Raw genomic sequence first — 24,382 nt, 5'->3', positions numbered from 1 at the left:
TTGACCTATTATTCATAGCAGCACATAAATATCTTTCCATGTTTCTTACCTTAAAATAAAAATCCTTTGATTCAATATCACTCTTCAGTTATGGCCCGTTTCTCTGGCTTTTAAAGGGGGAATGTGTGTGTGTGTGTGTGTATGTATATATATATATATATATATATATATATATATATATATATATACGCACATATGCATACACACACGTCTTTATAGATATATACATGTATCTATAAAGATGCATGTAGGTTGATAGATCTGGTGATGGGAAGACACATTTTTTTTCTAGATGTTTCTTTCTTTCAATAAAGTAAGAAAGGTCATCAACTAACAGTAGGAAGGGAGTATTGGAGATTTGAGCAGTGAAGAAATGGTGTGAAACTATCGTCTCAAAAAGTACGAAAGTGAATTTATCAATAGTAGGTTAATGTAATAGGACTCAAAAGGTTGTACTGAGCAGCCATTTAAGATGTAGTCATATAATAAAATAGAAACAAGTGGCATTTCCTCCAGTCACATTCATCTATTCAGGGAGCAAATGGCAAGGGTACTGAGGATATACATATTCAAGGGAGAAATTATAGTAATGGACCATGGCATCTAAACCAAGTAAGAAGGCAGTTAGGGCTTGAAAAAGTGGTGAGTGAATGCATTGTTCAAATGGGACCAAGCAATAGTTGTGAAAGTAAATGAACGGAAAGGCAGGAGATTCTTTGACTCTCAGGTGAATAAAACCCTAAATAACACCTCCCCCTGAAATTCTCCAAAGGTCCTGGACAGTGTGACTTAAACAACTTGTACACAGCTTGAACTGTCATAAAGATTTCTCAAAAGGCTCACTGTAGATTTCCTCTACCCAGTCAGCATATGATTTTATTTACCTACAATTTCTCAGAAATACATCCATTGAGAAAAGCAGGGTCCATCAGTGCAACAACTATATCCCTTTTTATTTTAAAGTATTTTAAATTGTTTTAATACACCAACCAAAAAGCAAATCATCATTCAAACCAAACAGCCTATTAGAGCCCCATCCTTAAGTGCTGTTTTGTCTCTGCTTATTATTCTCTCAACAGCGATAAAACAGAAATCATATGACCAAATGTGAATGCCAATACATTTCCAGGATAATATGAGCGACAAACAAATAGAATCCTGTAATGCCATCTCAAATGATCTTCAGAAAACTGTTAGGAGGGCAAAAAGTCCATAAAGTAAGGCGCAAGGGTAGGCAATGAGAAGCTGCTGTCCTTCCATGGCCAAGGCTGAAGTGACAATTTTGGAGGCTGAGAGACTACACCAGCCAATGATGACCAGTGCCAACACAGTTCCAAAGGTGCCCCTAGAGCAAAGGCAAAAGAGATGGTTATCTTACACCAGGAGAAAAAGAGGTTATTGAATCACAGCTGCCTCTGAAATGTCCTTGGTACAATATTTATAACCACTTTCTCAATTTGTAAAATGAGGGCGAGGAACCATAGGAACTCAAAGGCCTCAGCTATTTAGAAAATTTTTGAGTCAAGTTCACCATTAGAAGCTAAATATTTTATAGGTTGGTAAAAACTCAGATTATTGGAAACAGAAGAATTGACCTGCTGTCACTCTCATGAGTCAACATTCAAATCCCAACTTCTGAAATTCTTTTACATAAACTATGTTTAGAGGCTTCTTTCACAGCTACAGATTTCTTTTCCCTACTTTCTTCTTAAATTTACCCCCGGTATGAGCAGAAAAATGACTGGACCCGCATTCCAGTGGGGTTCCTACTCCCCAGCGCTCCCAGGTCCATGTCCTGGGTTTTTGCCTGGGACAGCAAAGCCTGACACAGCTCAGGGAGGGCACAGATGAAGCAGTAAGGCACAGATGTGTGTGGCCTCCCACCTCATTGCTGAAGATCACTTTGGCAAATAAAGGTGTGGATTTTTATAATATCGAAATGGATTTGTTCAAACTGGTGTCTTCAAAAAGTTAACTGTGGAGACAGTTGGTTCTTTAGGAAGAAATGGGAATGAAGCGACTTAAAAAAATTGCAAAGTGAAATGGTCATTAGGTCAAGAGCTGCTAACCACCAACATATTGTTCTAGTTACTGTCAAACTATACTGCCTCCCTTGATCCTGGTTGAATCTGAAATTGAGAATTGTGTTTATTATTTGTGAGAATGACAGAAATACCTGCTTTTAATAATTGAACCAAAGCAAAACAGGTGAAAAAGTGTACAATAGAGCTTATAATGCCTTAGATTATAAACAAACCAAAAATATTTTAAAACACTCTAGTAAATATTACATTTGTTGGTTTACTTAACATCTATTAGAAATAAAATTTAGAGTGATTCAATTTACAGGTTTTGGTGAACAAAAATGTGAGATTATATATAATTCATTTGAATGTTATAGTAATATGCCCAAAAAGGCAATTTCAGTTTAATGGTCTTAGGGGTCAGATAGCTTATTCTCCATTAATATAATTTAAAGGATTTCTAATTCATCCTTTACATTTCAGAATGAAAATCTAATGAAAAATGTCCAGACCTCTGATGATTCTCAAAATTCAAGAGTTGTAGTTTTTATTTTCTTTCCCTAATAATCTGGAGTCATTTAAGATACCCCAAAGCTAAACTTTGATGGAAATAATGTCTAAAACCTAGAATTTTTAAATGGTTGATCATTATAGTATTCTTTGGCAAAAGCATCTGACAAAATGGAAGTTGTAAAACTGAACTCTGTAGTAACTTGTCAAACATCTGTACCAAACAACTTAGTAAACAGAACAGCTTGCTAAGGAACAGGATATACAAAAAGTGGAATTTTTCCATGGACAAGACTCAATAAATACACCTCTAACTCACATTGTACTTATACATTCAGTTTCCATTTTCTGTTGTATTCCTCTCTTTTAAGTGTTAAGCACTCACTGATAAAGTAAGAGTTTGCTCTGTTATTCTCAAGACTATTGCTTTCAAAATGAAACCATATTAAAACAAAAAAAGCATTTCCATCTATGTCATTCTCAATAACGTTATGAAGAAAATATCTGAGATTATATCTAAACAAAAACATTGAAGTCTTTCTAAAATGTTTATCTGGCATTGGCAAATTCTGTATGTAATATCCTATCCAGTGTATTGTTGATAACCTAAAACTTGGATTATCCAAGAAAAAAAAATGTGAATTGTGTCTCCTTTGGATGTGGAAGAATGAGCACTGATGGCAAATGTTTATTTCTAATTGGATTTGGAGCATGGCAGGTGACAAAGGACTATGTAATTACTTATACTCTTCCCAACCAAAGTGGTAGTGGTATGCACTGCTCTGGGAAAGTGCCCGACAGAAGCCTATCTACTGAATCCTCATTAATATTTTTGAATTGCAAATACTATCTGTCCAGTAAGGAAAAAAGAAAAAAAAATTGACTGAGCATATATGCTATAAAGTTCTCTAGCAGTAATATCCTCATTAGGGTTCCTGGGAATTCTGCAGTGCAAGGAGTCCAGCTGAGAAAGAACACTTGCTTCCCTCCTAGAAGGCAGAGTGCTTGGGAGCTGAAGCAATTTGTCAGTGTGCACCAGGCACTTACTCCTCGTAATTCAAACAAGTGAATTTTCTGTTGTTGGTTATATTACCCATGACGATAGTTCATACTGAACAATGTGACAACTTACGAAGTGCCAATTTTAAAGATAACTTGGTTTAATTTATTTTTTAAAATCATCGAACCGGGAACAGCACCTGAGCCAAAACCGACCTACTCTCCTGAATCTGTATGTAGCTTGTAATAGCCAGTTTCCCCAATCCCACTACTAAAATGATCAGAAAGGGGCTATCTGTTGTACTGGTGTGGCAAACCCCAGGGACGATCGTGCATGTGGGGTCAATTAGCACACACAGACACTTACTGCAGTGAAGAGAAGATGGCACAGCTGGGCAGGATGACCATGGGAAGCAGGCAGTAACCCAGAATACTCGCCACGCAGCCATAGGACACCCCTGAAGAGCTCATCAAGTTTAGTAAGGCGTGAATCCCTAAGCAGCCAATGGCACTCATGCCATACACGTAACCAAACTGGACCTTTCCTGCCTGAAACAACGGGAAGAAAACGGTTTGAACATAGAACAAACATCAAGAAGAAATCAGACTGTCAACAAAGCAGAGAGCATTTTCAAATCAATCAGCTCAATGCTGTTCATGTCTTTGTAGTATAAATCTCGAGACTGGGAGTTCTGGAAAAAACACTGCCTGTAATATGGATTCAGGTCATGAAAACAAACACCACCACCCGCCCTCCTTGAACTCTACGTGAGATGGCCCAAGCGTGCTTATATTTCCAGATTTATATTTTTTATCATAGATTGCCTATTGGGGTATGAGGCATAGGTAAGGATATATTTTTCTCCCCATATTTGTTGAACAATTAAGTGAATGAATAAGTTAATGAAAAAATTCCAATTTAGTCTTGGAGATTTGCAAAACATATTAGTAATATTAGCAAACATCTGTCAGATTTACTATGTTCGGTCCTATTCTAAAGATTTCACATATATTAATTTATTTAATCCACACAACATAATTAGTTGGTACCATTGTTGTACCCATTATACACATGAGGAAACTGAGGTGCAGGGAGGTTAAGGAACTTGCCCAAGGTAAAATAATGGTAAGCGGTGGAGCTCAGCTTTGAATCCAGGCAGTCCAGCTCTAAAATTTAGGTCTTTAACACCTGCAGGAGCTCTAACAAGTCCTAAACAAGGGGACTCATTTAACCTTATTTAAGCCAGTATACCCCAAACTTATCCGACCCCAGAATCCTTTGTTTTCATAATGCCTATTACCAGCTTAACTGAACAGACTTTATGAAAAACTGACTTATATAAACCAACTGATAGCAAATCACAAAAGAGGTATTGTTAAAGGAAGTCGATAGTGTTCAGGATAGACCACTGACCTTCTGAGAATTCACCAAAATAGCCATCACCCACAGAGCACTAGAGACTTGTTCCTGAACCAGCACCGTTAAACTCATCCAGGGAAAGTCACAATCTACTACTGATTCAACAGAGGATATTTTAATGTTTGCTACCCGAGGATGCCAAAGCTCCAGTAAAGAATGCATGTCATTTTTATATATACATTAAGCTGGTTAGAAATTCTAGAGAAAGATTGAGGAGGCTGGCTCCGGTTTTCATGGGAATTATTTGAAAACAGCAAAGGATCTGGTAAGTTGATTCAGAGAGAGAGCTTTTTAGCTGTCCTTTTTTCTGCTCCATAGCTGTCCTTATGTCTTACAGAATAAAGAGATATTTATTTTGTAATTAGTTAATGGAGAATATGACCATTTTAATGTTTAAAATTGTCCGGCTATTTTGAAATTTTCTTCCTCTGCAGTTGGGGAAGTTGATCACTACTAAGTTCTTTCACAAAATGTCCCTGGGTTATGTTGCAGAATTCTCTGCTGCATTAGCCATAATAAGTCCTCCTGGCTATTTTGTGAAATAATGCCAATAATGCTAATGGGCATGCTAAAAGAGACACATCAGTTATGTACTGCTCTATTGGGTGAGTTTGCTCCACTTGGAAAATAGTGACAATTTCAAATCACTGTCATGTATTAGAGAAACATTCTACTTAATATTTTAATTGGGTGGGATAATTCTGAGGTAGGAATAGTTGTAATGGTGAAACACAACTTCCCTGTACCCCAAAGGACACATAGCAGGACCATGACCCTAACCAGTTTTGTGCATGGGGTAAATAGAGGGTGGATAAAACTAATTTGGTAGTAAAATTGTCCTTTTCCATATCAGTTACTGACCTCTCTCCTTATCTCTTACTCTTGTTAGTTTATCTAATTTGAGGTACAGTTCCATCTGGCAGGGCCAGTCCCATTTTTTTAAGTTGTTTCAAATTCTAACAAGGACTTGTAATTGAAATGAAAAATAAATGTTCAATTTCTTTTTAAATTCAAAATTTTTTAGGTCAGCCTTGTACCACCCTTATTACTACATCTTTACTTGAAATACTTCTTATTCTTCTGATTATGCTTTTATATTGGCCGTGCATGTTCCTTTTCCAGATCACACTCTTAGCTCTACTAGAAAAATTAAATGGAGCCATAGCTTTAAAACGCTTGTGTTCATGGTTTGGGGGGTGAAAATAATTTTAAGAGGAAGAATAAGTAAAATTAAATTTGTGTTGAGTGTTTGAAGCAGTTCTTTTTAGTTTGCTTCCTTCAACATGAAGAAAGTCCACTAAAAGGTGTTGTGCCTTATATCATTATAAATCATAAAAGTGATCAGTATGTGACTATGGATCTTACACCTCCAGAGATAATGAACAGATTTGAATATTGTTTCTGGATTTAGTTTTGCTTTCTCTAGTACAACGCATATACCAGCCCATAAAATCATCTTTTACATTTTAATCTTAGATATCCAGGGCAGGGTTAACAGTCTCAAATGGACTCTAAGTTAAATTTGGCTTTATTAATATCCAGTGGAGTTTTTCGGTCCTTATTGTTCTCCATGTATCAGAATCAATTCTGAAGTAACCACATCTAATGGTAAAGTTGAAGTGAAATTATTTGCCTAAAAAGTTTGAGAAAATATGCACTTTTACACATTCCCTAAAATTCACAACTGAAATGAACCTTAAGAACCACTTATATAAACCTCTTTTTTGATCTTCAAAATGAAAAAAAATGAAGGCCAAGAAATAGGAAAAAAAAACAGGTTCAGGATCACACCTGGAGGCAAAGTTAGGGGCAGATCCAATTTTTCCACTTTCAGTTGAGTTCTTTGCCTGTATTGCTTTGCACTTAAAACAAAAGAGAGGATATTTAAGTAATTCCAACTAACATTATGTACCCAAAAAAGATCTTAATGGGATTAATGCTTTCCTTTAAGAGGTGGTAATAGTAATATTTTCTACAGAAAAACAAACAGCTGTTATATTACAAATTACCTGAAAAAGAAAGATGAGTTAATATATTAAATTGATTGTTTCTGACAATTTGATTAATTGACATGGTCTTACTTAGCAGCTTAATCTAAGATTATCAAATTACTATGACAAAGACAGAAGGGATGTTAGAGACTAAATTAAAACTCTGGTTGATATAGTGTTAGATTTGTAGAGTATTTGCATTTGCTGTAGTTCAAAGGAAGAAATAAGACGCTAGAACTAAGTACTATTGTATTGGATAAATATGATGTGATTATTGACCACACTACAATGCAGAAATTAGATTTCTATCAGAATTTTGATTAGTATTATGTAATTAATAATGAAAAGTGAAGACTCATTTAGTTGCAAATATATTTTACAGCTACTTTTGAGAAGTATAGCTGCATTAGGGAAGTGGATAGCTGTAAGAAGGGAAAGTGAAATGAATAGTTATTTTAAGGACTTTTCTTAGAATCTTTAATTTCCTATATTACCTCTCTTGCCAAGTTTAGCTCTTTGTGCCCTAATGAAACTGTACTTGTCAGACTGGCTTGACTATCTTGTTCATCCTCTGTTTTTAATGTATTGTCATAACCTCCTTAATACAAAATCATAGACCTTTCTCATTTCTTCTTTTTCTTCCCTTTTTTGGGTGGAGAAACTATAAGCTAGAATATCTTCTAAACTTAACCTAGGTGGAAATATGTTTTTCTTTTTTGATGACTCTGAATATCATTACTCCCAGAGTTAAAGAATGAAAGAGGCCCATACACAAGACAAATGGAGATGTCAGGGGAAAAATTGCCTTCATAAAAAACAGAAAACTAAAATGATAGGGGAAATATACAGGTTGAATAAACAAATCACTGCTTATCGTTGCAAGTCAATTTATTCATAACAGCCTAACCAGAAACAAGGAGACTCATCTCATACCTAACAGAATATTTGAAATAGTCTAGAGATAGATACACCCCAGCAATGAAAATGATGAGTAAATAGAGGGGATTTGTCCAGTGTCACAACAGAAATCTCACAGAAAACAAGAAATAAAATTTCAGCCCTCTGTTTCCCAAATCCATGTGTTCCTCCAAATTTTTCAGATTGACAGTCTTCTCTAAACAATAAAAAGACTTAATTACAAGAAAACCATTTATATGATTTCCTACTTTGTTGAAAATCTGTCTTGGTGACCTGATTTTTGAAATTCTATTTAAATTTACATTTTTTATCTGTTGTAATACATGATGGCAGTTTCTCTTTGTCATTATGGTTCCATTAAGTATGTCTCTCTCACCAAAAAAAAAATGTAGTTATGAATTAAACAAACAATTTTCACTTCATAAAGTGATATACTTTCTTCCGTATTTACAAAGACCTCTTCAAAAATGACATTTGAAAGGACATGCATTAAAATCTGGTACTTGGCTGTGGTGTATGCAGAAGTAGAAATATAATGCTGTAAACATGAAACTTAGATAAACCAATGTTAGCGAAAAAAAAAGAAAAAAAAAGAAAGATGTAGTGCTTGCTTCTGTCCATTACCAGAAGTAGGGAAGCTCCCAGCACCCCACAGAACAGGATGGGCCCAGTGAGGTCTGTTTCATTCATAATGCTGCCATCTGCTGGCTTCAGTGGGTTTAACACTGTCAAGGTTTTTTGCCATATGTGATCAAAGTTAATTCCAAGTTCTAAAAAGAAGAAGGGGGAGGAGATAATATAAATATAGAAAAATAAACATGAGTAATATTCTTTAATTAAAGTTAACAAATATTATTAATTTATTTAGCACTTTAATCTGATTGTTATACCTTCATAGTTTAAATTTCTATGTAATATATAGCAACCTTAAAACAAAAGACTTTTTTTCCCCACACAATGAGCTGAAAGATATATGTTAGAGAAATGATTCCATCAAGGAAAAATTTCCCTACCTTCTGCAGCAAATATAAGCTTAAAATGCAGCCAAAAATGAGGAAATGGACGTTATACAGTAAAAACAAAATATAATGGTAGCTAACAAACCAAAAGTCCCATCTTAATGCCCATTGAGATAGTTCTTTTTCCTGCATTTTCTATTGCTAACACTTTTGAAACTTGTCCAACCAAACATGCATAATTTTCAGTTAGTAGTGTTATCTAATCTAAAGACACTTAGCCTAGGTCTGGGATTTTACTTATACTCTGCCTGATGAGAAGAGCAATACCATGCTAGCTGCCTGAAACTCCACAGAGGAGAAAAGGCAATGGCTCATTCAGCAAGTAAAAGCAATCATGGCGTGGATACATATTTTAATAAGGTCAGTGCTCTGTGTTGTTGAGTCTGTGTATTCAGAGATTAAATTCTTGAGACAATTAACCTTTCCCTTTTATGAGTGGTGATGGTAGAATAAAATATCCAAAAGCAGTGGGGCTCCATGTCCATGAGTCTAAACTCAGTTAGAAATTTCTAATTATTTCTCCAATGCCTTGTTTTTCAAAGAATTCTGACTGCCCTTTTACAGACCCCACTGCTAGATTCTGCTCCTCTTATATCTTTTTCATTAAAAAGAAAAAAAAACCCCAAAACACCCAGCCATTTGACATCCACTGAATATAGAAATAAATGCCAACATCACATCAGTTACTTTTCTCACCACTCCTATAAAGATAAACTTTAAGATGCATCTGGAGTAGAAAAAAAGGACATTCACAAAGGAGAATATAACGTCACTACTTAGGAACCAGTAATCAAGCTGATTACCCTCCTTCTCTCATTTTAAATTTGAATACGGGTGAGGTGGAGGTTAGGAAAAACTGGAGCTAAACTACTATAAAATTTGAGCTAAAAAGAGTGGAATTCTTTTCAACTGAATATTTTTACAGAATTTTGCTGTAAGCCTTACAAGATTTACATGTGTTGGTCTTACTGACATGCATTGAGGCTGGTACTGTTATGAAATGCAAATCAAAACCAAAATATCATCTCACACCTGTTAGAATGGCTAACATCAAAAAGACAAGAAATAAGTGCTGGCAAGGATGTGGAGAAAAGGGGACATTTGTGCACTCTTGGTGGGAATGTTTATTGGTGCAGCCACTATGGAGAACAGTATGGGAGTTCCTCACAATTTTTTTAAAAATAGAACTGCTGTATGATCCAGCCATGCCACTTCTGGGAATATATCTGAAGGAAACAAAAACAGGATATCAAAGAGATATCTGTACCCCCATGTTGAAAGCAGCAACTGCCAAGACATGGAAACCACCGAAGTGTCCACTGATGGATGAATGTGTAAAAAAAGTTGTGGTATATGTGTATATATATATATATATATATATATATATATATATATATATACACACACATTGGAATACTATTCGGTCATAAAAAACAAGGAAATCCTGCCATTTGTGACAACATGAATGGCCCTTGAGAGCATTTTTCTAAGTGAAATAAGCCAGACAGAGAAAGTGAAATACTGCATGGTATCACTTGTATGTGGAGTCTAAAAAAATTTTGTTAGGTCAAACTCATAGAGTTGGAGTAGAAAAGTGGTTGCCAGGGGCTAGGGATAGGGTACAAAACAAGAGGGTACAAAACAAAAAAAAGAACCCATGCTTTTAATCATATAGCTGTGGTCGAGTCAATGTGCATCTAATCTCATAAGGTTTGTATTTTTTTGAAGTGAGCCCAGTTCTCCCATGTGAAGGATTGTCTCCCTAAATCATTGGTACCTGCCATTCAACTTCCCTTCCCAGGATTTAGTAACCCTCTTTGGTCAGAGACAGGGTATAATTCAACTTCTTTTATAGTTGTGTATACCACCTAAACACCTTGCAAAGCTGACATTCTACACACAGAATACCAGGTGAACTTTCAATGATCACCATGACATAGAGTGACCTTGCTCTAAAGGGGCCTAGACATTTTTAGAAGGTCAGCCAGACATTGCCCAAACTAGGATAGAAAGTGGATCTTTCACTCTTTTCACATCCAGTTTGACAATTGCTAGCCAACCCAAGCTTGAAAAGAAAGAATTTGGATTTAATTTGAATTAAATTAATAGTGAGCAAGTCATTTACGTTTCAACTTCCCTTTTTATTTTCACAGTGTATTTATATATCTCTTAATGAACATACACTTTGGAGGATATGAGTAGTTCACCAACTTAAAATAGGTTAGAATGTCCAATGTGATTTTTAAAATAGCAGAAGATTTTAAAAATTGAGAAATGCTATAGTTAAATTAATTTCAACTGAGGCTTATGTTATTTTCAAACTTTATTTTCAATTTATATATTTACGTTAACAATATGTTTTCAGTATTTACCACAATAAAGTGGCCTTTAATTCAAAATACCTTTCTCCTCAAAAAGCATAATCATTATTCCTGAAGAAACCCAGATGAAAATGCTTTATGAGACATTATTACTGATATCAGCCATTTATTTGATGGCATAATTAACTTTTGCATGTTTCAACATGGAGTCATGAAACAATGAATGAAGGGCTTCCCTGGTGGCGCAGTGGTTGAGAATCTGCCTGCTAATGCAGGGGACACGGGTTCGAGCCCTGGTCTGGGAAGATCCCACATGCCACGGAGCAGCTGGGCCCGTGAGCCACAATTGCTGAGCCTGCGCGTCTGGAGCCTGTGCCCCGCGACGGGAGGGGCCGCGATAGAGAAAGGCCCGCGCACCGCGATGAAGAGCGGTCCCCGCACCGCGATGAAGAGTGGCCCCCGCTTGCCGCAACTGGAGAAAGCCCTCGCACGAACCGAAGACCCAACACAGCCAAAAATAAATAAATAAATAAATAAATAAATAAGAAAATCCTTTAAAAAAAAAAAAAAACAAAAAACAATGAATGAACATAAGACCTACTAAATATTTTCATAAAAAAAATTTTTATGTGTTTTTTACCAAAATACATCTCCATAATATTTTGTTTTCAAATTTATTATAAGGTATGCAAATGAGATACCTATTTATCAATTGTAGATACCCTAATATAACAAATTATTTTACAAGATAAAAAAAGATGAAACTGCTGTGAAATTTGAATGCAAAATTTATTGTTTTGCTGTCATCTAGTGGTAGTAAAGTATACAATATATATGTTATAAAAATGAATTAATATGTTTGTTTTCTATGCAAATTGTGGCATTGGCCTTTCAAATATAAACATCAGGCTATGCTACAAATGTAAATACCAAATATCACAGTAATTTTTCTAGTCTGACAGATTTGAATTGACTATTATTCTTCAAGATGCATTTGTTAACATTGATTATACACGATCAAATAGCAAAGGTTATCATTCTTACATAAAACGAAACAAGTCTTTTAGACAAAGAAGTACTTAAGGAATAAACGAGTGCACATTCAAATCGCATGTTTTTGTGCAAGGGATGTTAATTATTATAACTTCATAATTTTTAGGCTGTTTTGGTGTATGCTCAATAAAAACTAACAAATGTCTTTTATCATCTTATCCTAGAAATCCTACCTATGGTCTTTTTATATCTTTTAGACAGATGAGGCTTGAGGCTTTCACAAAGTCACCCAGCCTGAAGAACATATTGGATCAGAGTCTAGAAATTTCATAGACTCAAAATGCAAAATTATATCAGATACTCTCTCTTCTAATATACTATATATTTGGTGGGGATAATCACAAAGAGAAAACAAAACAATCTAGGAATTTCTCTGAGATGTAGTAGGAGGGGAAATCTAGTATATTTCCTATTTGAAATTTAAGAAGACATCATGGGAGAATGTATTTGAGTTTAGAATATCAGAATGGAGGCATATGAGACAAGTAGAAAAGATTATTTTCAGTAAACGTTACAGGAAAAATTGATTGATCATTAAAGAAAAGAAACAAAGTTAATTCTACTTCATGTACTAACCTAAAACAATTTTCAATGAATCAAAAATGTAAGTGAAAAACAAAAAATAATTCAAAAATTTAAGAATCTACCAGAGGATATAAGCAGTATCTAGAGCTGGAGAAATATATTCTAAACGAAAGAGCAATTGGAAAGAAAAGTTACCAAGAGAAATATTGTGGAGTTAAAAACATAAACATGATTAATAAAATGACTATATGCCCTAAAATCCCATAAACAAATTAGATGGCAAGCACAACCTAGGGAAAAAAAGCTTGAAATACATATTCCAGACAATAATTAATATCTTTACCATATAAACATCTCTATAAATAAAAAAGGAAAGGAAAAATCTTAAGATTCCAATAGGAAATCTGGCAAAGAACTTGAAAAACAGAAAGAAGTAAAAACATGTGAAACAATAAACATACGAAAAAAACATATGAAACTGTCAATAAACATATGAAAAAAATGTCTAACTTTTCTAGTAACCAAGAAATAAAAAGTCTTATTTTTTGCCTTTTTGCCTATCAAATTAACAAAGACATTTCATATTCTACTATGGAGGTCTGTTGGCTCATTATTTTTCTAGATAAGCCTGACAGTGTAAATGACTTTTGACCCAGTAATCCCAATGTTATAGTTCCATCCTAAGGACAGATTCTGTACAGGTCAAAGTTTTTACTATGATATTCACCAAAGCATTATTGATTATAAAGAACGACCTCTATGGTAGATTTAAATTATGGTACTTGTATATAGTAAAATATTACGAAGCCATTACATGTCATATTTTCAAATAACATTTAATGACTTTAAAGAATGCATGTATAGAAATGCTTATGATATAAAGTAACTTTAAAAAATACAAAACTTTATGCCCATAGTATGATCCAACTTTTATTTTTAAGTATTTACCAATATATTCATAGTCAAAGAAATATAGTATTTCATTTTTTAGTGTATATATATATATATATATTCACAGAAAAACAGAATAAAGGATGGAAGAAATTACATCAAATTATTAATGATAGTCATGTCTCAGAGACAAAATATTTGGTGATTTTTTAATATCTTTATTCATATGTTTCTATATTTTCCAAATTTCTATTTTGAATATAGATTACTTTTATAATTAGTCAATTGATAGGTTATTTTTACGTAGAGATGTTGGTGGAGTCAAGAAAAATTCTTGATGCGAATAGCTTATACCTTTCAGGTGTTAGATATCCGATGCAGAGGCAAATTAGAATGAATTGGTTAAACGTAATTGATCCAAAAACTTAACTGGCTTCTAAAGAGCCAACAAATCGATTATATAAATCTCTGTGCTTTTCTGAATGGTTTAAATCTTTCCTCTTTTCTTAATTTTGAAGGCAAAGAGAGAAGAATGTTTTAATATCAGGTGGCTGTCTGTGTTCATAAGAAGCAAACAATGATCTTTTGATGTAAAATATTGGGCATTTTAGCCTATCCCTTTTCACTGGACTACATACAAAAGAGTTAGAGCAGTTAGCCTGTGAATATTTCTCCTTGGCTTCCAAATTTAAATCTCCTTGAACTTTAGTTTTCTAGCATCATGTTGACATTCCTTAAGAACAAAAGCGACAGATATAAATTGGCTGGATTAAAAAAAAAAATCAATGGATGGAAGATGCCTGAAATCTTTGGAGGCCACCTTTAACTGCAAGGGTCCCCAGGTTTCCTTGCCACCAACAGTGCTATTTACTGGAATCATATTCCTTCCCACTTAGTCGTATCTAGCTGAGATGTGCGGGCTCACATGAGCCAGGAAGGGAAAAAAACCTGTCTTTTCTCCATGACAACAAAAAAAGAATATTGAGAAACTACCCCCTTTGCTCGCAGGCAAACATAGCAGAAAATAGTAAGATATGCTGGTGGTTACTTTGATATAATCACTCTGCCAAAATATGTCTTCACTGTTGTCTAGATATGGTCAGGGAGTCCACATTCAAGAAACAGTGAAGAAACATTTAAAAACTGCAAGACTAGCACAGCAATAGCTCGTATCTACTTCCAATTGTCCCCACACATACAGGACACAAACTCCCAAAGGTTTAAGTGTGTTGGTCTGACAGACTCTTGTTTATATGTGGAATAATCACATAAAACACTGTGTGCGGCATGCTGACAGCGCACATTAAGAGCTGATTATTGCTATTGTTCTTTGAGCTGTACACACATTAATAGCACTTCCTTAACTTATCTTCTAGTAAAGGAGGCTCTTCATCAAAACTGTCAACGTAAGAAGATGGTGAATAATAATCCTGGTTGGATGCTGGCTGAAAGAATTGTCCCGCATAACTTGATGACACGAGCATCTCTGGTGGGACGAAGGCAGGCTGAGGCCGCTCACTGGCCTGTTGTCTAGAAAAAGGAAGATACTGATATTTACACATCTAAGAAAGGGATATTATGACAAATCAAGGAAGGAAACTACAATTTTCCTTTTATGATTTCTCCTAGTTTTTATGACTATTTACCCAAGAAAGAATTAACTTGCTTGACGTTTAAATTTAATCAAAAAAAGAAACAGTAACTAGTTGTGAGAAAACTCTCTAGAAGCATGATCCATATTGACTAACATGTATTGCTAATTTACAATGTGCTGGACACTCTCCTTCACATTTTCTCACGTAATTAAAACTCTGCAAAGTAAAAACTGTAGTTTTAATCCCATCTTACCGAAAAAGAAATACAGGTTCATGGAGACTGAATGACTTGCCTGGTAACACACAGTAACATTCAGGTGTTGGACTGTGAACTGAAACTGTCTGTCTGAGCAATGCCCTGATCCCTACACAATGCTGCTTTTTCACTGATTTTCAGGGACCATCACCAAACAGGACATTCCCTATAAATCTGTGGAGGCAGCAAGTAAAAAATCATAGTCATACTAAGTGAAGCCAGCCAGACAGAGAAAGACAAATATCATATGCTATTGCTTATATGTAGAATCTAAAAAAAAAAAAAAAAAAAAAAAAAAGATGCAAATGAACTTATTTACAAAAACAGAAATAGACCCACAGACATAGAAAACAAACTTATGGTTACTAAAGGGGAAAGAGGGGGAGGGATAAATTAGGAGTTTGGAATTAACATATACACACTACTATGTTTAAAATAGATAATCAACAAGAACCTACTGTATAGCACAAGGAACTATACTCAATATCTTGTAATAACCTACAATGGAAGAGAATGCAAAAGAAGAATATATATATATATACATATATACATATGTATGACTGAATCACTTTGCTGTACACCTGAAACTAACACAACATTGTAAATCAACTGTATTTCAATAAAAATTTTTAAAAATCAAAATTTTAATAGTAGTCAATTCATAGGGAAAAAATAAACACATAAACTGACCATTGTCCATCAAGGAGTAGACTTTTTAGCTCTGGCTATTCCCAGACAGTTATTGACAATCAAATTATCTTTGAGAACCTGACTTAAAAGTCTTCCAGGGCTTCCCTGGTGGCGCAGTGGTTGAGAATCTGCCTGCCAACGCAGGGGACACGGGTTCGAGCCCTGGTCTGGGAAGATCCCACATGCCACGGAGCAACTAGGCCCGTGAGCCACAATTACTGAGCCTGCGCGTCTGGAGCCTGTGCTCCGCAACGAGAGAGGCCGCGATAGTGAGAGGCCCGCGCACCGCGATGAAGAGTGGCCCCAGCTTGCCACAACTAGAGAAAGCCCTCGCACAGAAACGAAGACCCAACACAGCCATAAATAAATAAATAAATAAATAAAAACAAATACTTAAAAAAAAAAAGGTATTCCTTAATATAATATGCTTATAAAAATGGAAAGGAATTTTGAAAAAAAAAAAAAAAAGTCTTCCATAGCTGGCTTCACTGTCCGTCTTTTGAAATGTGCAATTTAGTTTTGTTGAAACACCATATTACAATATTTCTTTGATTGTGCTTTTATTTGGTTTTTATTTCACCATTTGTGTGAGAAAGTTGGAAAACAATCTTAGTAAATAACTTCTTGCAGGAAGAGAAAGGAAGGAAGAAAAAAGGGCTCATCTGTGAGGTTATTTGGTCATTTTAAATTGTTTTTACTGAAAGGAAAGGGAAGGGAAGGAAAGGAAAGGAAAGGGAAGGGAAAGGAAAGGGAAGGGAAGGGAAAGGGAAGGGAAGGGAAAGGAAGGGAAGGGAAGGGAAGGGAAGGGAAGGGAAGGGAAGGGAAGGGAAAGGAAGGGAAGGGAAGGGAAGGGAAGGGAAGGGAAAGGAAGGGAAGGGAAGGGAAGGGAAGGGAAGAGAAGGGAAAGGAAAGGAACATGAAAAGTGGTCCTTGATTTCCTTGATTACAGAGCATCTTAGTTAGCTCTTTGAGAAGGTAAATACTGAAATTTTGTTGATTTCTAACTCAACATATTATTCCAAATTTCAACTGAATTAGACCGAAATAAACACTGGACCCTGGCTGCTAGGATTTAAATATTACCTTTGTTAACAGGCATCTCCTATTCCTGTAAAAAATCGTTTCAAATAACTGTGAAGTGAGTGCAAAAGCCTCCTTTAGAACGACTGGCAACATTCTTGGTCATATTTCCCTTCTTTTGCTTTCCAACTCTATGTATTATATTTCTGCCTATAATGCTAGTCCCATCGTAGGATGTATCCTGAACCAAGTAGAGTGCTTAGCAAACAGGACTCCTGGAGTCCGACTGCCTGGGTTCAAATCCCAATTTTATAATCTTAGGCAAATCATTTCACATTCTGTGCCTCAGTTTCCTCATCTGTAATATGAAGACAATAATAGAACTCATAAGGTTATGATGAATTAAATTAGCTGAAATAAATAAAGCACTTAGGTTAGCGTGGGGCACACAAAAAGTGATCAATAAGCATTAGCTAAGTATATGACTGCTCTTCTCTTCCCGAGACTGACACCGAAGCATTCTAGACACCTTCCTCACACCCTGGAACAGCATCTTCTATATTTGCAAATAGTTGTCTCCCAGTCTGCCACTTCCTCAGAGAAAACAACATTATAGGAAGCCAAGAGTTTGTATCCCTTCTGTGCTGATCATCTCTAGCTTTGTCCCATTTTGGTTTCCCTGGAACACCCAGACTGACTTCGACAACATCCCACCCACCCTGTGTTTTCCTACCAGGAGAATCTCCACTACACCCATGCCTGGCTTTCCGTCTCTAAGCCATGAAGCGATGGCCGCACCTGGTCCATATACAAACCCTCTGAATGCTCACTAATTCTTCAATATTCCCCTTTTCACCACCTATACATGGGGTTATACAGTTCCAACCAGCCTGAAGAGGCTTGTCTTTACTCAGATGATATTGTGTTAAGATACGGCATGGCCTCCAGCTTGCGAAAAATATTTAACTGTTTCTGAGGCAACAGGACTTAACATTCACCTTCCAGTGTAAATACAGAAGATCGCTGTTAGAAGACTCAATTATAATTTCTGTGGTTTCAGAATTATGTTTGTTACACAGGGTCAGTTTTCTGTCGCATCACATAATCAATAGGTACATATTTTATTAGAGGCTTTGTTTTTCCAAAACTATATGGACTTCCATCATGAGGGTCAACTGATGCTCCTTTCCTTTGTCAGTCTGATCCCTGGGGGAATGGGCTTGTATGACATTCCCAGATCCTGGCTCGGCCAGCGGGTACACATAATGATGTGGCGTTGACAGGGCCATTAACCATGCTTGAAACGCTAAAGGCAGATCAGGTCTAGAGATTCAGAAAAGCTGATGATTCAGTATCTATCTGTTAAAGTCCCACTGAAACATTCAAAGGGAGTTTTCCAGGTGTCGTCACCTTTCTGCAGAAACAGCTATTTCTTACTCTAAATAATTGGGATAGATTTCCCATTTCAAAAGTTGGGAAACTGCAGTGGGAAAATACAGCCTCGAAAACTGGCTGGAGTCATTGGAAATAATGCCTATCTGAATGACTGGATAGTTAAGTTGTATTTTGAATGAGAAAACTCCATCTTGTTCATCCTAAAATAAGAAAACTTGTTTAAAAATATAAATATCTTCATTCATAATAAGCACATTCAACCAGTTTTCAGATCACTATGTCATTCATTGAGCATAACAAGTGTTTTAAAAATGAGCTCTCATACTGAGGAGGAGGGAATGGGGCAGGGGACAGGGAGAGAGAAAGAGACTAATCGATTATAACTAGCTACTGGATCCCTATGTCTTTCGCCAGTATGATGAGCATCTTATTCTGATTTGGGGTACATTTTAATTGAACTATTCACTGTATGAATAAAAGATCAAGTTTCTGGGGTTATTTGATGCACACTTGTAAATCACTGAGCTGACTCCATGTTTTATGTACCTCATAAAAGTACCACAGCTAATATGCCCTTTTCTAATTCCTGAGACTTGCAGTGTGGGTTGGAATTTAAATGTTACCACATCCAAATCAGGACTTGGATTTAAATGCTAAGCATCTGAAGTAGGCCAGGCCATCAACCTGATGCAATATAATCATAACTTGCCCTCACTTGGTTATATTAATTTCCACCTCCTTGTCATCTCGATTTCTGGTCAACATTGATATGTGCAATCAAATGGAGAAAGAAAATTGGGTGGGCTGGGGTGGGGGGAGAAGGCTGTGGTTTGAGTCCCTGCTTAAGGAGACAGCTTTGTCTCTCTCTTATTGGACTTTTCAGTTTCGTTTAGTCTGAAAATGTGGATTGCAGATGCTGCCCAGGTGCTTATTCCATCTGGAGAAGAGAAGGGAGAAAAGAAACAGCAGGCCACTGGAGCCTTTCAATAAAACAGGAGCACAGAGCTGAAAAATCCTATTAGATAGCTTTCATGTGGATTATATGTTTTGAGTTACCATCCTGTAATACCTTCATGCTCAAACTACTCCCTGGGCCATCATACACTTTTCTGTTTTTTCTCGACCTTCCAAACTGTAAATCATAAATGAAATAAAATTAAGTTCTTTTTCTGTTGTTGGATTCAGCAATGATTGAGCCAATTCTAGACAGCTTTATCCTTTTCTCCCATTTTTCTTATAAATATTTTAAACACATTTAATTTGCCTGGTGATAATATTCAGATAGGTAGGTAGATAGAGGTATGGATTGCTTTTCATTTTAAGAAGTTCTTATGGCAATTTGGCTAATGCTAGACAACAAAGACTAGGGGCATGAATGAGATAAAATTCCAGATATTTAATTTCTACAGTTTTAAAAACATTAGTTACCAATGCCTTTCCCTATCGCTTTAGAGCAGTGGTTCAGCACGAGTAGTTAGGATGCAGCTTGTGAAAACGGCGCCTATCTGCCTGTGTCTGCAGGAGTCATCAGCCCATAAAAACAACGTCCAAATTGTCTTGGGTGTAGTTGGAACAGAAGAGTCCCCACTGCCTGTTGTATTTATTCTGTTTTTTCCTCCTTATTCTGGAGTTGTCAAGGTACTTACCTGTGTTCGAAAAATAAACTTCAAGAATTAATAAATTTCAAGTATTTCTTATGTGGTTATTTGCCCTAAACTTGTCGGAATGGCACAGTAACCACACATCCCAGTTTGCCTAAGATGATCCAGTTTATTCTTATTGTACCAACATTGTTATTAATAGCACACATTTTACTCTCAAAAATGTCTTGATTTTACAATAAATTATATGACCCTTAGTCTAGTCCAACAACCTTGGACTAGCCTAACCCCATTTTTTACTAGCTGTGTGACCTTGGAAAAATTCCTTAATTTCTCTGTCCCTTCTCACAGTTCACTAATCTAAAAGAACATCTAAAGAAGCAACTGTGTAACCAAATGCACGTTTAAGCGACTTGGCAACAGTGTCCATTGCTTCTGCAAACTATAGTTCTATGAAAAGATAACATATATATTATAATGGTTTTACTTTAACACACACTTTCCTGCACATTATCACAATTGTTCTTCAGACAATTCTCATGAAGTAGGAATTATTAACATCCTTATTTCTCAGTTTAACACACTCAGTTGGGGAAGTTGTCTTTCCCAATGTGACAAAAAACAAATGCCAGAGCCAGAACTTGAACCAAATTCTTCTCATTCTAACTGCCCTATTTGGGGCGCTAGTAGAGGGTAAATACTAAATTCTTAATAATTTTTAAAATTTATTTTCAACTCAAGTTGAATTGTCAACTCAAATAACTGACACATTCTGAATTATGTTTATCTCGATTTCAGTTAGGAATTGCCACACTGCATTATAATAGCATATTTAATTGTCCCCCTCTCCAACATAAATTTTTTAATTTTGTGAGGGAAAAGATTATGGATTTCTTCTTTATTTTGGGGTTTATAGTGCCTTTCTTAATTTCTGACACACAAGCAGGCACTCAATAAATATTTATTAAGTTGAATACAATCGGTTTCTTGAGCAGTGTCCTGGAAAATATCAGGTAAAAGGAAAATGTTTTCTGTCTGTCCAGGGCCTGTATTCATGCTCCCTGTTAAGTGATGTTTTGAAAAGAGGAGACAAGTCTTTCACCTATAAACAGGCCTGAGGCGATCAGGGGCATTCATGGAAAACTGAATTCATTTCTCTGACCTTTCCTAACATTTCTTCTTGGGCATTTTACGGAGATACAGCGAGGAGAGGTTTTGCTTCCCCCAAGGGAACCTCCCTACCTGAAACCTCCTGTCAAAATATTATGACTTCTTAAAATGAGAACATATTTTCTCAATGTCAAGTACTTACTTTCTAGATCCATAAAGATTTCCATAGGCATTAGAATCATTATAACTCTGCTCCTGATTATCAATGTTATAATTAGATTGGTAAAAGTCGGAGTCAAATTGTCCCAAGTTTGACATCCTGAAAAATAAGAGTGAAAAATGCAGAAGTTTAGGAGTCAATGAAAGTTCCTTTGAGGTATTTACGAGGATTAATAGATGCTCTGATTATGGCAGGATTCCTATTAGAGAACAAGGTAGTCTTTGAGTGGGGAAAGGGTGTGGAAATGTATGCTAGAAAGTCATTTACAAAACCTATATCTTCAACTAACTTTTGTGAAGTTTTCACTCACTAGGACTGTGACTTTGACTAAATTGACTTTAACTGATCTGAAAAAAACCATTCTTCACCTAATACCTTATTCTCAGCAGTTTAAGAGAAAAAGTTTAAAAGTTGGTATACATCTAGAAAGTTTTCCCTTAAACAATGTTAGTTCCCCACTTTAAGAATATATATAGAGAGAGATAGATATACATATATATATACATATATATATGTGTGTGTGTGTATCTATATATATCTATCTATATATATATATCTTGATGCAAGGCCAGAAAGCAAATAGCTAATAATAATAATATTTGTTTGATTTTCTCATAGAGCTTTAAAGCGTGCTAACATCCTCTCTTCTCCCCAAAACATAGACAAAACTCTAAAAACTAATCTCCTAGTTCTACTTTATAATTCCTAAAAGGTGTTCAAAACATTTTCCTTTTCTCTTGCCCTGCCTGCTGCACCTGGGCTTATGCTAAGTCAGAGGGAGAAAGGCTCAATTCTGCTACAGGAACAGAGTCTATCTTTCCATACACTATCTACATAGTTTTTATTCACTTCTGGGAATGAAGAGGAGTGCATGATCTTGGTATAGACCTAACGGCTTAGAATAGCAGAGGGAAAAAGAAAGACTTGACAGGAGGAAAAGGTGAGGGAAGAAAACAATAGCAAAGTGGGTAATAGTGTCTCTTTGGATGAAAATTAGAGAATGGAGTAAAGAATCTTTTCAACCTGACAGATATGGTTTTCAACTCAATACTTTAACCTTTATTTTTTCTTTGAAAAGCTTTCTATTTCAAAAGAATGAATTTAAAAATCACTAGCAGTAATCCATATAATTATAATAAATCTATGGGATACTACTTATAATAAATTTCAAATGAAACTGCATAAACAGCCTTAGCTCTAAGGGCCTCATTAATCAGTAATATTCAAGTAACAGTTGTCAAATATATCAAATTTTTTTCAGCTCAGTAAAAATACAGAAAGCTTTTCTAAAATTAGATTCATACATCTGATATAATAAATCAAGATTTTTCATTAGTAATGTATATAAAAGTAACTATGAATTATATAAACTAAAATCAGGACTAGGAGAGTGTTAAATCTTTTAACAACTTATAATTTAAAGAATTTAAAATTTAAGAGCAGAACTTTCTCAGTCCATGAAAATATGTTATTATAAAGCATAGAGAGTAATTTTACTGGAAAATACAGTAAGTTTTCAGAGCATGCAAAGCTTTATGTAATATGACTATAGGTATTAAAGTCCTTACATAACCCAGCTTCATATTTTGTTTAAATGCCAAATTTTTTAGAAGGATCAGATACATACCTTTATATTATTTTAGTCGAAAGATCCTCCAACAAATGTAGCTTTATTTGAGAAATTTTTAACAAATCAGCTCATGAAAAGATGACCTGCTGGCTATATATATAAGCTTCTAAATTTGTACTCTGACACTCTGAACAGATGCTACAGCCAAAAAAAAAAAAAAAAAAAAGCCTGCCAAAAGCCAAACACAGTATCTTGTAATACTTGTTAAAGTGTATAAACACAGTGAATGGTGTAGAGACAATTTGGTAAAGTAAATGGTGGATTCAGTTTCCTTCTGTGACTAATGTACCCTTAAACAATGATTTAAAGTCATTTATTTGAGGCAAACAATAAAGAGGCCTTAACACTCCTTCTGCTTTTTAGCCTATAAGAGTATATTCACCCTAGACAAGATTTCCTAATAATATGTAGTAAAAATCAATATATGGTACATGATCTTAGCATGACAATCTTAGCAACAATCTGAAAATGAGTGTTATCAATTTTATCCAAATCTGAACCATTCAATTTATATAAACAACGTTTAGGAAGACTACCCATGATCTACCTCTGATATTTTTCCCTACTTCTTACTTCTCCATCACAGCCCCAAATGGATACACTAATGTGATCTAGGAGCACTCCTCATTTATAGGGCATGTTCTCTCTCATTTTTGAGCCAATCTTGACCACTGAAAGGCACGTATGATATTGTGATTTATAAGAAAAATATATATCTGGTCATTCAGTTGACCAAAATACATTTCTCATATATATATTTGGTCTTTGCTCATGGTTCCTCACTCATAGCTCCCAAAACCCTTGGAATTTTCTAAGTGTTGAGAGTGACAAAGGTGTCTCGGTATGTTAATGAAGTGATTTTGGGACGTCACCTAAGGATGGGGGCTGGCTGCCAATGGAGCCAATAATGTGATTAGAGGGTTGGAACTGTCATTCCTATCCTAACCTCTGAGGAGGGAAGAGGGTCTAGATGTTGAATCAGTTGCCAATGGCCAATGATTTAATCAATCATGATTATATAATGAAGCTTTCATAAAACCCCAAAAGGATGGTGTTTGGAGAGCTTCTGGATTGGTAAACATGTGGAGGTGCTGGGAAAGTGGCACCCTTGTGGAGAGGGCATGGAAACTCTGCACCCTTTCACCATACCTTGCCCTATGAATCTCTTCCATCTGGCTGTTCCTGAGTTATATC

General features: G+C 35.5%; 1 protein-coding gene across 2 annotated transcripts; it reads right to left on the bottom strand.

Annotated features, from left to right (window-relative positions):
• Nucleotides 1–927: 927 nt before the first annotated feature.
• On the bottom strand, nucleotides 928–23,285 carry YIPF7 (Yip1 domain family member 7). 2 transcript variants are annotated; one of them, XM_057547503.1, is made up of 6 exons: nucleotides 23,186–23,285; nucleotides 21,541–21,657; nucleotides 15,041–15,201; nucleotides 8,487–8,629; nucleotides 3,901–4,082; nucleotides 928–1,345 (listed from the first exon to the last, which is right to left on the bottom strand). In XM_057547503.1, the coding sequence occupies exons 2-6, from the start codon at nucleotides 21,654–21,656 to the stop codon at nucleotides 1,183–1,185; spliced, it is 765 nt and encodes a 254-aa protein (XP_057403486.1). In that variant the 5' UTR covers nucleotide 21,657; nucleotides 23,186–23,285; the 3' UTR covers nucleotides 928–1,182. The 2 variants fall into 2 exon arrangements, with proteins under 2 accessions (XP_057403486.1, XP_057403485.1); XM_057547502.1 differs by having other exon boundaries at nucleotides 8,487–8,634; nucleotides 15,043–15,201.
• Nucleotides 23,286–24,382: the final 1,097 nt, after the last annotated feature.

The sequence above is a fragment of the Balaenoptera acutorostrata genome, chromosome 5 (assembly GCF_949987535.1).
Source record: "Balaenoptera acutorostrata chromosome 5, mBalAcu1.1, whole genome shotgun sequence".
Taxonomy (NCBI): domain Eukaryota; kingdom Metazoa; phylum Chordata; class Mammalia; order Artiodactyla; family Balaenopteridae; genus Balaenoptera; species Balaenoptera acutorostrata.
This window is presented reverse-complemented; position numbering and strand designations above follow the sequence as displayed.

Excerpts from the sequence above, each read along its gene's own strand:
- YIPF7 (XM_057547502.1), bottom strand. The coding sequence starts at position 21,656 with ATGTCAAACTTGGGACAATTTGACTCCGACTTTTACCAATCTAATTAT. Across the intron at positions 15,202-21,540 it reads AATCTTTATGGATCTAGAAA|ACAACAGGCCAGTGAGCGGC; the intron begins GTAAGTACTTGA and ends TCCTTTTTCTAG. Across the intron at positions 1,346-3,900 it reads GCCATCTTCTCTTCACTGCA|GGGCACCTTTGGAACTGTGT; the intron begins GTAAGTGTCTGT and ends CCTTTGCTCTAG.